Source organism: Eutrigla gurnardus, assembly GCF_963514095.1.
Source record: "Eutrigla gurnardus genome assembly, chromosome: 3".
Taxonomy (NCBI): domain Eukaryota; kingdom Metazoa; phylum Chordata; class Actinopteri; order Perciformes; family Triglidae; genus Eutrigla; species Eutrigla gurnardus.
In genome coordinates, this window is record NC_139917.1 from 29541655 (window position 1) to 29556824 (window position 15170).

Below are 15170 nucleotides of genomic sequence, written 5' to 3' on the forward strand. Positions count from 1 at the left end.
CTCTCTCCCCCCCGTTTCCGTTATCCAGCTGCTGCGAGTCACATGACGCATCGTGCTGCCTTCACTGTCTCCGATGAAATCCCCCGAAAATCAAGGCTTCACACAGTTTTATTGTTTTGTTTTAATATCCAGTATCTGTCTGAATGCAGCATACGCTCTTCATCTAGTCAAACAGGAGACACTTTTTTTTTTAAAGACACAAAATATAAATTATTAAATAAGTAGATAGAGTCAAATTAATAAAGAAAATAGTGATACAAGAATAAATGAAAATTATTACAGCAAATCTGTTTTTGCTGCCTGAATTAATTTATCTTTTTTGAAACATTGAATTAAAACAAAAACAAGAAGTTCTAGAGGTAAATCTCAGGGGTCAAAGGTGATTAACGGAGCAAATCAAATCTGGTGATTTAATTGTTGTTGTTGATTAAGCTTTAATATTAACTTAATGATTTAGTGTGTGTGTTTGATGGTCAGGAGTTACCACGTCACTGTGCGTCTTTTCTTTCCCACCCCTCCGCATTTCCTCCGGTCCGTGAACGCAGCTCGCGTCCTGGGCTTTATTAAGAGCAGGACAAACAGCAGCTCGGATCAGACCAGAGCCAGACCGGAGGTCTTGGACTGTCCCGTTAAAGTGCAGCAGAGGAGGGGAGGAAACATGTGATGTGGATCCTCGCAGATGGACGTTTTCAACCCAAACTGAGAGGAAAGAAAGAAAGAAAAAGAAAAGAAAACTTTGGACGTTTGTCCTGCAGAGACACAAACACTCCGCCTCGGACTGACAGCTGGGGAACTTCGAGGAGCGTCAGAAGAACTTTGGTCGTGTGTTTGTTTGCAGAAAGTAGTTCCGTGGACGCGTTTCTGGAGGTTTTCTAGAGATGTCCGAGCCGGACAAGAGCGACGACGTCCCCGATGCGTCCGCAGGAAAGGGAATCCCAAACGGAGGGGATTCTGCAAAAAGCAAAGAGGTGAGAGTCTGAGCTCCTCCACAGCTGATGCTTCTGCACCAACCGAGCTTTGTTGGACACGTCTGCCTCACATGACGGCAGTAAACTCGGCTCCCTTTGACCTCGTAAAGCGGTTAAACAGTGAGGAAGACGCTCCAGGGAGGCTTCCAGTGATTACCCCCTTTTTAATTGTCCCTTTATAAATAGTTTTCAACTTTATTCCAGCCTGTCGGACAGCATCACTTTATTCGGTGCACCTTTACAGTCTCTGCAACTAACCAGTATTCCCCTCGTCGAGTCATCTGTATATTAGCTGGTTTATCAGAATTTTAAAAGTAAAACAAAAAGTTGTCCAGGATTACGTCTGGGTTAGAGTTGGTGTTATATAGTGATGATGATAATCATTTTTTTTTAAAGCTATTTAAAATTGCTGTTTGTTCCCTGAAATGAGTCAACTATGAAAGCAATTGGCAATTTATATTCTTTGTCTATCAATTATTATTAGGTTGAACTAAAAAAAACCTTCTAAAACAAGTTCTTCAACAAACAACAGTTAAATAGTAACAAATAAAGAAATAACAAACAAATAATAATAATGATAATAGGGTTATATTTAGATGAATGGAGTTTGTAGTTGTTGGTGCTTAAACACTGTCTTTATTATTATTTCAGATCCTGGTCTGATATGTTCTGTGTCGTAGTTTTGTCAACATATTTGATATCTTTGGAAATAGAATTGTTTTCATTCTTTTGAATAACTGTGTGTGTGTGTGTGTGTGTGTGTGTGTGTGTGTGTGTGTGTGTGTGTGTGTGTCTGTGTGTGTCTGTGTGTGTGTGTGTTTCAGGATTTCGACCTGGCTTCCATCTACGTGTCAGACGCTCAGTACAACAGGAATATCTACTTTGACACGTCGCCTCAGGCTGTGAGGTGAGAATTTCACATTTATAATCCCGATGTTTCATCTCCAATCTGAAGTGCCTTAAATCTGCATTCTCTCTGCTGGCCACCAGGGGGCGACTCCTCTCTGGTTGTATAGAAGTCTATGAGAAAATGGTCCTACTTCTCTCTGCTGGCCACCAGGGGGCGACTCCTCTCTGGTTGTAAAGAAGTCTATGAGAAAATGGTCCTACTTCTCTCTGCTGGCCACCAGGGGGCGACTCCTCTCTGGTTGTATAGAAGTCTATGAGAAAATGGTCCTACTTCTCTCTGCTGGCCACCAGGGGGCGACTCCTCTCTGGTTGTATAGAAGTCTATCAGAAAATGGTCCTACTTCTCTCTGCTGGCCACCAGGGGGTGACTCTTCTCTGGTTTTATAGAAGTCTATACAAGCTCTGCCCCCTGTGTCCGTCGAATCCACCCGTCGCTCCTCCGCTGTCCAAATATGGTCACTTCCTTTCATTGGTTGCAAAAAATATCTAAGATAGTGACGGCCAAAATGCTGAACTCGAGGCTTTAAAATCGTGGTCCACAGACGAGGACTACATCCTCAGACCAGGACTACATCCACTTCTTATAACAGTCTGTGGTTTTTAATCAACATCACACTGAACTCCAACAACACAAAGCGTTCAGACTCAAATCAACCGTAAACATCAACTAACATGTATTTGTTGTTTACCAAAATCTGATGCATCATCTTCCTCTGTGCCTTCAAGCTCCATTGTTGGTGTGTGTGTGTGTGTGTGTGTGTGTGTGTGTGTGTGTGTGTGTGTGTGTGTGTGTGTGTGTGTGTGTGTTTTCAGACTGTATCTGCGCTACAACCACTGGATCCCACAGGTGCTCCTCTACCTCTTCATCCTGGTGGATCTGTCCCTGGCCATCTTCGAGGACCCGGCCGTCCTCCCGCTGCCCACATGGGTAAGATTCCGACACACAAACACCGTCCTGGTGTCCCACACCCTCCTTTTTTATGTGCTTATTTATCCGATAAATAAGGGAGGGGAGAGCAAGGCTATGACTCAATGCTACGCAATCTACACAGTGAGCCAACAGGAGAGCCAATCAGAAACAAGTATTTTATGTCACTGTCGAACTGCCTGTTTTACACTATTACACCACATCTCGGTCATATTGTGGACCTATTTAACAACTAATCCCCAAAAATGACATATTTTTAATTAGAAATTGTGTATATTTTTTTCTTCCTGGTGAACGAAATATGACACTTCCTTTACATCAGCTAGTAGCAACCAGCTTCAACCAATCAAATCATGACATCCATCCATAAATCAATCTGCAACCTCGGCTCCAGAAGGTTGAGAGATCGAGCACTACGTCTGTCTGTCCCGTTTCCCTCGGGAATACGTCATCGTACGGAAGTTCAATGCTGCCGTTTCAGCTTTAACATTTAATTCAAACAGAATTAAATACACCAGTGTGTGTGTTGTTTTGTGTGTGTTGTTTGTGTGTGTTTTCAGGCCACCATGCTGGTGGAGCTGCTCTGTCTGCTCGTCTTCACCATTCGACTCGTTCACTACGCCAAAGTGATTCCTCGAGACAAGTTCTGGAAAGATCCCAAAAACATCTGCATCATCGTCATCCTTATGGTAGGAGGGGCTTATTGACATCATCGTTAATATAAAAAACAGGATTAAACCTAAACCTTAAGTTACCTCGCTAACCCCAAATCCTGCTTCGTAGCACAGGAAGCAGAACAACCAAGACCAGAACAAACTGAAACCAGAACAACTCAAACTAGACAACCTAAACTAGAACAACCAAAACTAGAACCTCCAAAACTAGAACAAACTGAAACCGGAACAACCAAATGTAGAACAACCCAAACTAGAACAACTAAAACCAGAACGACTAAAACCAGATCCTCCAAAACTAGAACAACTAAAACCAGAACCTCAAAAACTAGAACAACTAAAACTAGAAAAAGTAAATCTAGAACCTCCAAAACTAGAACAACCAAGACCAGAACAAACTAAAACCAGAACATCCCAAACTAGACGACTGGAACTAGAACAACCGAAACCAGAACAACTAAAACCAGAACCTCCAACACTAGAACAACTAAAACTATAACCTCCAATACTAGAACAACCAAAACCAGAACGACTAAAACCAGAACCTCCAAAACTAGAACAACTAAAACCAGAACCTCAAAAATTAGAACAACTAAAACTAGAAAAAGTAAATCTAGAACCTCCAAAACTAGAACAACCAAGACCAGAACAAACTAAAACCAGAACATCCCAAACTAGACAACTGGAACTAGAACAACCGAAACCAGAACGACTAAAACCAGAACCTCCAACACTAGAACAACTAAAACTATAACCTCTAATACTAGAACAACCAAAACCAGAACGACTAAAACCAGAACCTCCAACACTAGAACTAAAACTATAACCTCCAAAACTAGAACAACCAAAACCAGAACGACTAAAACCAGTACCTCCAACACTAGAACTAAAACTATAACCTCCAAAACTAGAACAACCGAAACCAGAACAACTAAAACCAGAACCTCCAACACTAGAACAACTAAAACTACAGCAACCCAAACTAGAACAACTAAAACCAGATCTGTGTTTCGCCTCGGGGACGAGGTCAAGTCCTGGTGACGGTTGGTGAGTCCTGCAGTGTGGACCCAGAACAGTTCCTGGTTCCTGTTCCTGTCTGTGAGCTGCAGAGTCAGAATGTGCTGAGGCGACTTTCTGTCTGTTGTTGTGAAGCAACCTTTAGCCGGAGATGTTGCCTCGTCAGCATCTTTATGAGCGAAAAGGCTTCCTGGTGACTCAGGGGCCGAGGCGACCAATCACATCAGGGTACACCAAATAATCTGAAACTTGCTTTGTTCCTTCCATTCACTTTATTTATTGTCAGATTGTGTCTTCTGGTTGCTGTTGGGTTTGTTTCCCTCTTCGGTTGCTTTTTAATTTCCTTTTCATTCCCATGGAAAAGTCTCGGACCTGATTGGCTCACAGAGATGGAAATAAGAATCCCTTAAATCTGCAGCAGATCTGTCAACAAAAAGCTTTTTATGATTAATTATGATGATAAAACATTATTATTATTATTATTATTATTATTATTATGTTTCAGAATAATTTCTTTTTTATTATTTATTTATTTATTTTATAATAATAATAATAGTTTTCATTAATTTGTTTAGTGCCGTATGTTTTAAAAACAGTGAAACTCCATTGAATTATTATAATAAAGTGTTTGTGTTTGACTGTGTGTGTCCTCCAGCTCACTCTGGTCGACATGATCATCTACGGAGCGCTGAAGGCCTCAAACTGTTACGGGGTCCGCTGGTCCAGAGTCCTGCGGCCGCTGCTATTGGTCAACGTCACGGAGGGACGGCAGGTAACCGGTCTCACCTGTCTGAACTGTTGCCATGGGAATGAACGTGTCACCAGGTTATGATCCTAGTTAGAGACACTTCAGCTTGTGTATCTGTGTTTTCTTCCTGTACAAAAAAATATAATTATTATTATTATTTTATGATATATTGGTTATATTATTATTTATTTTTTTCACACTATAGTTGGTCACTTTTATTGCTAAAAAACGATTTAAAGAATTAGAGAATGTAACTCAAAAAGAGTTCAATATTATATTCTTATATAATATAATTAATATATTTTCCACATAAAGTCAGATTGTGATCATGTGAGCATCGTGCTATTTCACCGCCGACTGTAATCTCCAGATCGTGAATGTGTTCAGTCTTTTTTCTTTTAAACTTCCTGCTGCTAAACATGCAAATGTTAGCCGACGGCGCCTGAACGCACCGTTAATTTTCTTTTCCTCTGAGTGGAAGTAGGACGAGGCGTTCGTGTCCTTGCTTCATCAACTCCGTTTGTTTGTTTGTGTTCAGCTCCGCCGAGCGTTCAGAAGCATCCGGAACGCTCTGCCTCAGATCTTCTACGTCTTCCTGCTCTTCATGTTCAGCCTCCTCATCTTCTCCCTCATGGCGCTCAAACTTCTGGGCAAACGGTGGGTCGACTCGGTGCATTTCCACTTCTCCACGTCAGTTAGAGCAGCTGTGATCGTAAGACAAAACCAAAACCGGGGCCAACATGTGAAAAAAAACAAAGTTTTGTTTTAATAGATAGATATGTATTTATTAGTCCCACAGTGGGGGAGAAAAGGGCAAATAACAAAAACATCAATAGCAGATACAAAATACAAAATACAATAATAGACTATGTACACAGTATCAAACAAATTACCAGTTCAAAACAGAAAAACACAAACAAAGGTAAGTAAGTAATTCAAGTAAATAAGTATGTAATTAGATTAAGTAAGTAAGTAATTCAAGTAAATAAGTATGTAATTAGATTAAGTAAGTAAGTAATTCAAGTAAATAAGTATGTAATTAGATTAAGTAAGTAAGAAAGTAATTCAAGTAAATAAGTATGTAATTAAATTTAGTAAGTAAGTAAGTAATTCAAGTAAATAAGTATGTAATTAGATTAAGTAAGTAAGTAATTCAAGTAAATAAGTATGTAATTAGATTAAGTAAGTAAGTAAGTAATCCAAGTAAATAAGTATGTAATTAGATTAAGTAAGTAAGTAAGTAAGTAAGTAATTCAAGTAAATAAGTATGTAATTAGATTAAGTAAGTAAGTAATTCAAGTAAATAAGTATGTAATTAGATTAAGTAAGTAAGTAAGTAATTCAAGTAAATAAGTATGTAATTAGATTAAGTAAGTAAGTAAGTAATTCAAGTAAATAAGTATGTAATTAGATTAAGTAAGTAAGTAATTCAAGTAAATAAGTATGTAATTAGATTAAGTAAGTAAGTAAGTAAGTAATTCAAGTAAGTAAGTATGTAATTAAAGTAAGTAAAAACACCAAAACAACAACAACCATACATGAAGAAGAGTGACTGAATGTGTTTCCAGAGGCCTGAAGACCATCGATGGAGCTCCGTACTTCACCAACTACCTGGAGATCGTCTTCGACCTCTACGTCCTCGTCACCACGGCCAACAGCCCCGACGTCATGTAAGACTTCTCTCTCCGCTCAGCTGGTCTGAGGTCAGATTTGATCACAGAACTCAACGCTGACCACCCTCTGGTGACCTCTGACCTTCCCTCTGCACCAGGGTTCCTTTTCAATCCCGTATGCCCACATTTCTGCAGACTTTGCCAGAGGGAAGTACCCACAAATCACAGCATTATTACGTCAAACACGGCGTTACCAGGGTAACCTGAAATAATTAAAAAAATACTAAATTGGAATGGGCTGTATCACTCAGCTGGTTCGTTCATCAAACAGTTATTTACATTTTACTGATTAAAGCTGTTTCGTTGAAAACAAGTTAAATGTAAAATAAAAACACTGTAGATCCTGTAGCTTTTTTATGTCAAAGTAACGTCACTGAGGGTTCAGAGTTAAAGAGTTTCAGGTGGAAACAATGGGATTGGGTCAATTTCATCCCTTTAACTTTTTTTTTAAATGTTTTGAAATTGAATTATTAAAAATAATAATTATAATAAAAATATTTTATTTTTGTGCTTTCTGATGAAAAGGGGGACGTTTTTAGACTGTAAGGCATTTCAAATGAAATTGAACTATTTGAATTGTATTGAATTACTTTTTGACTGAATTCATTACCTTAAAGAAAACCTCGTCAACCAGCAGCCATTTTATTAAGATGTTGGTTGAAGTGACTCTTTCATTTATTGGTTTCTCTGCTCGTTTGTCTCTTTCTGCTCCTCGTTGGCAGGATGCCGGCGTACAACGCCAGCTTCGTCTTCGCCATCTTCTTCATCTTGTACATCCTCATCAACACCTACATCTTCATGTCCGTCTTCTTGGCTGTCGTCTACAACAACTACAAGAAATACCTGAAGGTACGACGGTCCGACAGAGGGACAATGAGACTTTATATCACACATGTACACAATAAAATGAATATCTCCTCAAAGCCACCAGACTCCATTGAAAAATACAGTGATTTAACAACTTAATTCAAACTCCACAGAAACAAACTAAAACTAGATGAAACCGTCTTGTTAGCCTCGGCTTTCATCTTCCAACATTCACTTAGTGTGGTTTGGATGAAATAAAGCCTCAATTCACCCAGTTAGATGTCAAATATGCTGGCTATGGCTTTTAATAACTCGTTGAATGAGTCCGCCGGTGTGCAACCAACACCGGCACAAAACTTTTAAATTATGCCCCGTAGGTCTAGTATAGTATATTTACTTTACTTTACTTTCTAACACCTGTTCTAACACCACATTTTCAGTTTATATTTGACTTCAACAGTACAAATAATTTAACCATTTATCGAATTACAACAAAGTCAATCCCACACATTTGCCCCTGCGAGTCTGGGAAGACGAGAACAAATGACTGAAGACAAAAAACATGGATAAATATAAGTTTTGGGAAGAAGAATTACTCTCTCTCTCTTGCGCCACTAGGAGGAGGTACGGCAGCTGGTTAGGGCCAAAAGGCACAAGATGGTGCGAGCGTTCGCCGTACTGCAGGAGCAGAGGGAGGGCGGCGGCGGCGAGCCGGTGGTGACCCAGGCCAACTGGAACCAGATGGTCCGTCTGGTCCAACCCGACATCAGCAACGCCCACCGGGAGCTGCTGTGGAGCGTCTCCGATGAAAACAACCAGGGCTTCATCGGTGGGTCACACACACACACACACACACACACACACACACACACACACACACACACACACACACACACTGGACACACACTGGATCTGGATCAATGTGGATTCTGGTGTGAAGCTGTTAAAAAAGTAATCTTCCATAATTCAAGGTCAACTTTCCAGCTAAGTGTTAAAGTCATCTTAGTAGCTAACTAGCATTGGTAGCATGGTAGCGACTTGTCAATCAGCACGTAAGCCCTGCCCCCTAAAGCATCCCCTGCTTTCTGGTCTGGTGGACTCTAAATGGACCATAATGTACTAAATGAACATCATGCTGGATTGAAGAAGACTTGAAACTAGAGATTGAGACCATAAACTCATGTTTACAATGTTTACTGAGATAATACATCAAGAGAGAAGTAGGACCATTTTCTCATAGACTTCTATACAACCAGAGAGGAGTCGCCCCCTGGTGGCCAGCAGAGAGAAGTAGGACCATTTTCTCATAGACTTCTATACAACCAGAGAGGAGTCGCCCCCTGGTGGCCAGCAGAGAGAAGTAGGACCATTTTCTCATAGACTTCTATACAACCAGAGAGGAGTCGCCCCCTGGTGGCCAGCAGAGAGAATGCACGTTGAAGACACAGCTTTTGCTCCACTTCTCAGAACCAGGAGGTTTGCCACCGGTTGGCCACAGACCACCAACCACAGCAGCAGTTCTCCTCTCATTAAACCCCTCTGAGCCTACTGCAGCCACTATCTTCACACTTTCCACATGGAAGAAGACAAACTGCTTCATCATCCAGCTCGACATGAATCTGAGAACCAACTGAGCAGAAGAAGCAGAAGCAGATTTCACATCAGGCAGACCAAAAATAGTTCCACATTATTACATCGTCACAGGACAAGAAGGCTGTTTATTCGCTCGTTCACACGTTTTACATCAGCACACACTACTGTTAATACTACTACAGTTAATACTACTGCTACTGTTAATATCACTACTACTTCTGTTAATATTACTACCCGCACACCAAATGCAGATCCAAGAGTCTGGTCTGCTCGAGTCTTCAAAACCGTAGTCCTGAAACCAATTGGAGACGTCACCATGACTACGTCCACTTCTTGATCCTGAGTCTTTTACTGTAAACAGAAAGTTATGCCATCAGAATAATCGGAAAGAAGCTATACGTTAGTTTTTTATTATTTGATATGACGTTTGATATTCTGTGTTTTGGTTGGTCGATCGTCATCAGGTAAGGTGGCGTTCGTGCAGCTGGCCGATCTCCTGAACATCGAGGTGATCACGCTCAAGTCGAGGCCACACCCACTCCACAGCGTCTGCCCCGCCTTCTACCTGTCAGCCCCGAGCCGCCTCCTCTGCCGATTGGTCCAACACCGGTACTTATGTTTCTAATAGTCACATATCATTATCTCCATAAACACTGAAGAAAGAGAATTGTTCTTCAATTGGCGACAGACTAATTTGGAGGTCTGCTGTGTGCCTTTCTTTGTGCCAGGGCCTTCGTGATCGTGTACGACCTGATAATCCTAGTGAACGCCGTGTTCATCGGCCTGGACGAGGAGAATCCGATGATCGCCAACTCTGAGTGGGTCTTTCTGGCCCTCTACTTGCTGGAGATCCTGCTGAAGCTCTACGTGTTCGAGCCCAGAGCCTTCTTCTCCAGACACAGCTTCTGGAACTGGTAGGGACGATCTTCACCTCGCACCACCTTTTAATGTTGACATCGTAATGTTTGCCCCAACATTTCAAAAAGGTTTCAGGGTGCAGTTTGTCGAGATGCGACGGGATGAAATGAACTGCAGCGTATGATTCGTCTCAGATGTCATGTGACGCTTAATTGGGAAAATGTTTGTATGGTGTCGAAAACCCCAAATTCTCTGGAATAACAGAGGAAGTCGCCTACAATTGAAGGCAAAATTGATTTCTTGTCAAATTAAAATTTTGTTTTTTTTCTTCACATCCTACAAATCAGATCTAAACTTAAACATGATGTTTATTTTGCGTTCATGAATTTGTGGAGCTGTTACACGCTAATGTTTGGATCGACTCGGACTCGGAATAGTAACTTTAAAAGTAAATTTCAACATTGCTGGTGAGCAGTGCAGATGTTCATGGATGGATTATAAGAGCTGGATATCGGATAAACACAAACACGAACATTAAGGCTCTGGGGAGAAAAAACCATCAGCTTCATTTTAAGATAGTTTTGCTTCCGTCAGCGTCGGCGTCGTGGAAGAGGAGCTTTTCCCTCAACTTTAAATGTTTTCTAACGTTCAACTCGTGTCTTCAGGTTCGACACCATCATCGTCATCTCCGCTCTCATCGCCACCATCGTCAACTCCGCCATGACATCAGGTGAGTGTTATTTCCACTTGAATGAAGCCAGAATCAGTAGGATACACTTTGTTCTAATATTACCTACGATATACACACGGGTTTGAATCGCGACATTTGCTATTGTCATCTGGATAATTTATTCTAAACTGACTTAACAAGTTTATTTTAAAGTTAAACCACAATTTAATCTGGTTTGAAAAATGAATCCTGGTTGGTGCAACCCAGATTATCCTCTCTGAATAATCCCGTTGTAGCGGGGAATTACACCAGTCGTCAGATCCTGGACATCGTGTTCATCCTGCGAGTCCTCAGACTGATCCGGGTGGTGGACAGCATCAAAAGGTTTGATCTTTAAAATGCACTATTGGCGGATTCAGACATCGTTGTGATTGTAAATCGTACCATTACTCACTCATCTGGACTATATTCCCTGTTAGGTTTCGTACAATCATCAACACCCTGATCAGGATCGGACCGGCGATCCTCACATTTGGACAGCTGATCCTTGTAAGTTGCTGATAGCAGATTGCCAGACTTTATTTTTCCAGATCTCTAAAAGTGTTTTAATTTCTCCCCAAAAAAGCCTACAAGTAGTCAGTTAGTCCAACACAATCCAGTTGTTTTCAGATATTTCTGACTCTAACATCCATAGAGCCTCATGGCTAACGTGGCTTGAAGCTCGAGTTAGCATGTTATTGAAACTAGCTCTGATTGGACCGTCCTCACCCCCAGGTGGTGTACTACATCTTTGCCATGGTGGGGATGGAGCTGTTCAAAGGGAGGGTGACGTTTTACCAGGAGGACTCCAGCGACCCGGCGAGGGCGTACTGTGGAAACCCTCTGCTGAAAGGAACCGCCTTCGCACAACTCAACTACTGCAAGAACAACTTCAACAACGTGGTGTCGTCCTTCATCCTGCTGGTGGAGCTCACTGTGGTCAACCAGTGGCACGATATCCTTCCCTTAAAACCCCCGCACACGGGGACCAAAAACTACTGGTGGTTCTGAGAAGTGAAGCCCATGCTGAAGTGCCTTAAACTGTCATTCTCTCTGCTGGCCACCAGGGGGCGACTCCTCTCTGGTTGTATAGAAGTCTATGAGAAAATGGTCCTACTTCTCTCTGCTGACCACCAGGGGGCGACTCCTCTCTGGTTGTATAGAAGTCTATGAGAAAATGGTCCTACTTCTCTCTGCTGGCCACCAGGGGGCGACTCCTCTCTGGTTGTATAGAAGTCTATGAGAAAATGGTCCTACTTCTCTCTTGATGTATTATCTCAGTAAACATTGTAAACATGAGTTTATGGTCTCAATCTCTAGTTTCAAGTCTTCTTCAATCCAGCATGATGTTCATTTAGTACATTATGGTCCATTTAGAGTCCACCAGACCAGAAAGCAGGGGATGCTTTAGGGGGCGGGGCTTACCTGCTGATTGACAGGTTGTATGGCAATCATATAATCATAATTTAAAAACCACAGTTTATGACTTTGAAATAGCCAAATTCCAACATTTCTTTCTTTTTTTCATGTTTAATTCAGATTCAAAATAATATTTTCCACAATTGATTTGACTCATAAAAATAGTTGTTGTATATTGTTATCACAGATTTCTTTGTTCTCTGATTGATTCGTATGTTGAACTCTTTGATTCCTTAACGTGATTCCACTGCTCAGCAGCGGCTTCGCAGCAGTCACACACATGTCGGCCAGGATCTTCTTCGTCCTCTTCCACATCATGGTGGTCATCATCATCATCAAGTGAGGAGGAGGAGGATGATGTGGTGCCTGCTAATAATTAATCCAACATACTTTTAACCCTGGCCACTTGCCAAAATGTAAAGACAAACAAAGATTTTAAATGGAGCTGATGATGCATCACTTCCTGCCTTTCAGTATCTTTGTGGCGTTCGTCCTCGAGGCGTTCTTCGTGGAGTATTCGGTGGATAAGAGCGACCTGCAGTCGTCTCTGGAGAGGAAGATCGAGGAGCTGGAGCTGGCTGTGGCACAGTACGTTACCATGACAACCTTGTCACCCTTTACTGTATTTAGTGGATGGATTTTATTTAAAAACAGATGTAATTGACATCACTGCTGAGTATTTTTCTAAATTTTACAATTGGAGTCTCAGATGTCAGAGCATCCATGAATGCACCACGTTTTAAAACCGTACCTGCCTGCGTCATCATCACTATATGGTGGATTTTTATTATTATTTTTTTGTTTTAGGAAATTCTGGTTGAGAGTCTGAATAACTTTTATAGTCTGAGGATAAATAAATGTAACATTTTCGCTTGTTTGTTTGCTTTGTTCTTTTGGATTAGTGTTGGATAATTTTTTTCAACAAACAGATCACATGACACGCTGTCATGTTTGTGTTTAAGCAGCTTCTTCACCAGATGATAAATACTGATGTTGTTTGATAACCGTCCGTGATGTTTTGTCCACCAGGGAGAAGTTGGAGGAAAACTTGGTGAACGCCATGGAAACCATCGACAGCAACCAGGGAACCGGCCAATCAGCGAACAGCAAACCCACCCTGATGTTTAAAATCGCCTCTAAAAGTAAGACTTTATGTGGAGTTGTTTATCCAAACATACCCACCGTCTTATCTAACACCTTGAAGTTTTGTTTCTTGCTTCGTCCTTCCCACAAAAAAAGATACTTTGGTCTCCAACAGCCTTTAAATACTCGTCACTTCTTTGTTCGCGGTCTGCAGCTGTGGTTTATTTCCAACCGGCTCCGTTGCTGCAGAGAATAACTTATCACTGTGGGACGGAGAAGATAAGAGGCTGAAGATCCCAGCCGGGCGAGTTAATAAAGTATCTTCTGTTAAACTGACTCAACGAACGCTTTTCTAAGAATAAGGGCTGGTTTTAAGTTTTTGTTTTTAAGTTTAATGTGGATTCAGGTAGTGACGCTGGAGCTACCCTACATTTTTCCCAAGATTCCCAAATATTTTTTTTTCGTCTTTATTTCCAGAATAATCTCATAGTGATGAAAGGTTATACATAGTTTACGGATTATCACAGTCTGTAGAAAGAATATACTTTAGAAAGAAGCATTTCTGTAAAGCCAGTTTGTCTTTTTGTTTTTTATTTTTAAGTTTACAGACACTCATCCTCATTTAGCTGGAATAAAATTCAGAATAAATACATACAACATACAGTTATTTGGGTAAAGTTCATATTTATGTTGTCAGATTTCACTGTTCTGTCTTTAAATCCTATGATGTCCCCGGATTTAGGTTTATTTCAAGATATGCAGACTTGTATCACGAAACAACTTTATCGTTTTTCACTTATACTCAGTTTAGGGATTTCTTTCTTGTTCCGAAGCCTTAATTTGCTAAGATTAAGAATACAAGAATTAGCTTATATTCAGTATATTTAGATTGATTGATAGATAGATAGATAGATAGATAGATAGATAGATAGATAGATAGATAGATAGATAGATAGATAGATAGATAGATAGATAGATAGATAGATTAACTTGCTGCATGGACAGATCATTTCTCTTGTTTTAAGAATTTTCTCCTCAAATGTAGTGTTTATTCTCTTGTAGTTCGTGACCCTTGCTTGACCCCGGCTGGGCGTTTTGTTTAACACGGTGTAAACAAAGAAAAGTTGTAGTGAAGACATGTGTGCTGGTCTCCACATCCAAAGTCCCACTGCTGCTTGTGTTTCCTGTCAGGATACCGGACGGTGGACGCCCTCCTGCAGCGGATGTTCGAGGCCGATCTCGACCCCGAAGACTTCGCCGAGAACGACGACGGGGCCGACGGGAACTTTGCGAACCCGACGTTCAGCTCTGCGTAGACATCAACGTGCAAATATTATATAAAGGGAAACCGGACTCGGTGGTTTTTGGGTTGTTGTTTTTTTTTTTTTTTTTGTACTACATATCATCTCATTGTTTAAATCTGATGTTTATCCAGTGTTATATTTTTATACTTCTGTCCTGTAGCTCTGTGTAGAAATACATAAAGAATATTTACGCTGTTCTTGTTTAATTTTTTTCTGACCTTTTTGTGGCAGAAACACAAAAGTATATTTTTGTAGAGCAGAAGTTGCAGAAAGTGAAACAGGAGGAGAAATAATTATAAAATGAGTTTATTGCAAAAATGAATATTTAATGTGACTTTTTTCTGGCTGTAATAGTGAGGAGACAAAAAGGGGCACAATGAGAATCTGTGTAAATTTACAATAATATAATTCATATTTTATTCCTAAAAATAAAAGACTGTAAAAGGAACAGACAGACAAAAATGAAGGTTTAATGTGACT

At 40.7% G+C, this 15170-nt stretch overlaps 1 protein-coding gene across 1 annotated transcript; it reads left to right on the forward strand.

The window, feature by feature from the left end:
- Positions 1-584: 584 nt before the first annotated feature.
- tpcn3 (two pore segment channel 3) lies at positions 585-14885 on the forward strand. The gene is made up of 20 exons (XM_084006694.1): positions 585-968; positions 1793-1875; positions 2691-2805; positions 3366-3494; positions 5152-5268; positions 5783-5901; positions 6813-6914; positions 7640-7766; positions 8343-8553; positions 9782-9926; positions 10046-10231; positions 10841-10905; positions 11142-11229; positions 11325-11394; positions 11620-11839; positions 12552-12642; positions 12778-12891; positions 13333-13445; positions 14578-14740; positions 14774-14885. The coding sequence occupies exons 1-19, from the start codon at positions 879-881 to the stop codon at positions 14700-14702; spliced, it is 2310 nt and encodes a 769-aa protein (XP_083862820.1). The 5' UTR covers positions 585-878; the 3' UTR covers positions 14703-14740; positions 14774-14885.
- The last annotated feature ends 285 nt before the right edge of the window (positions 14886-15170 follow it).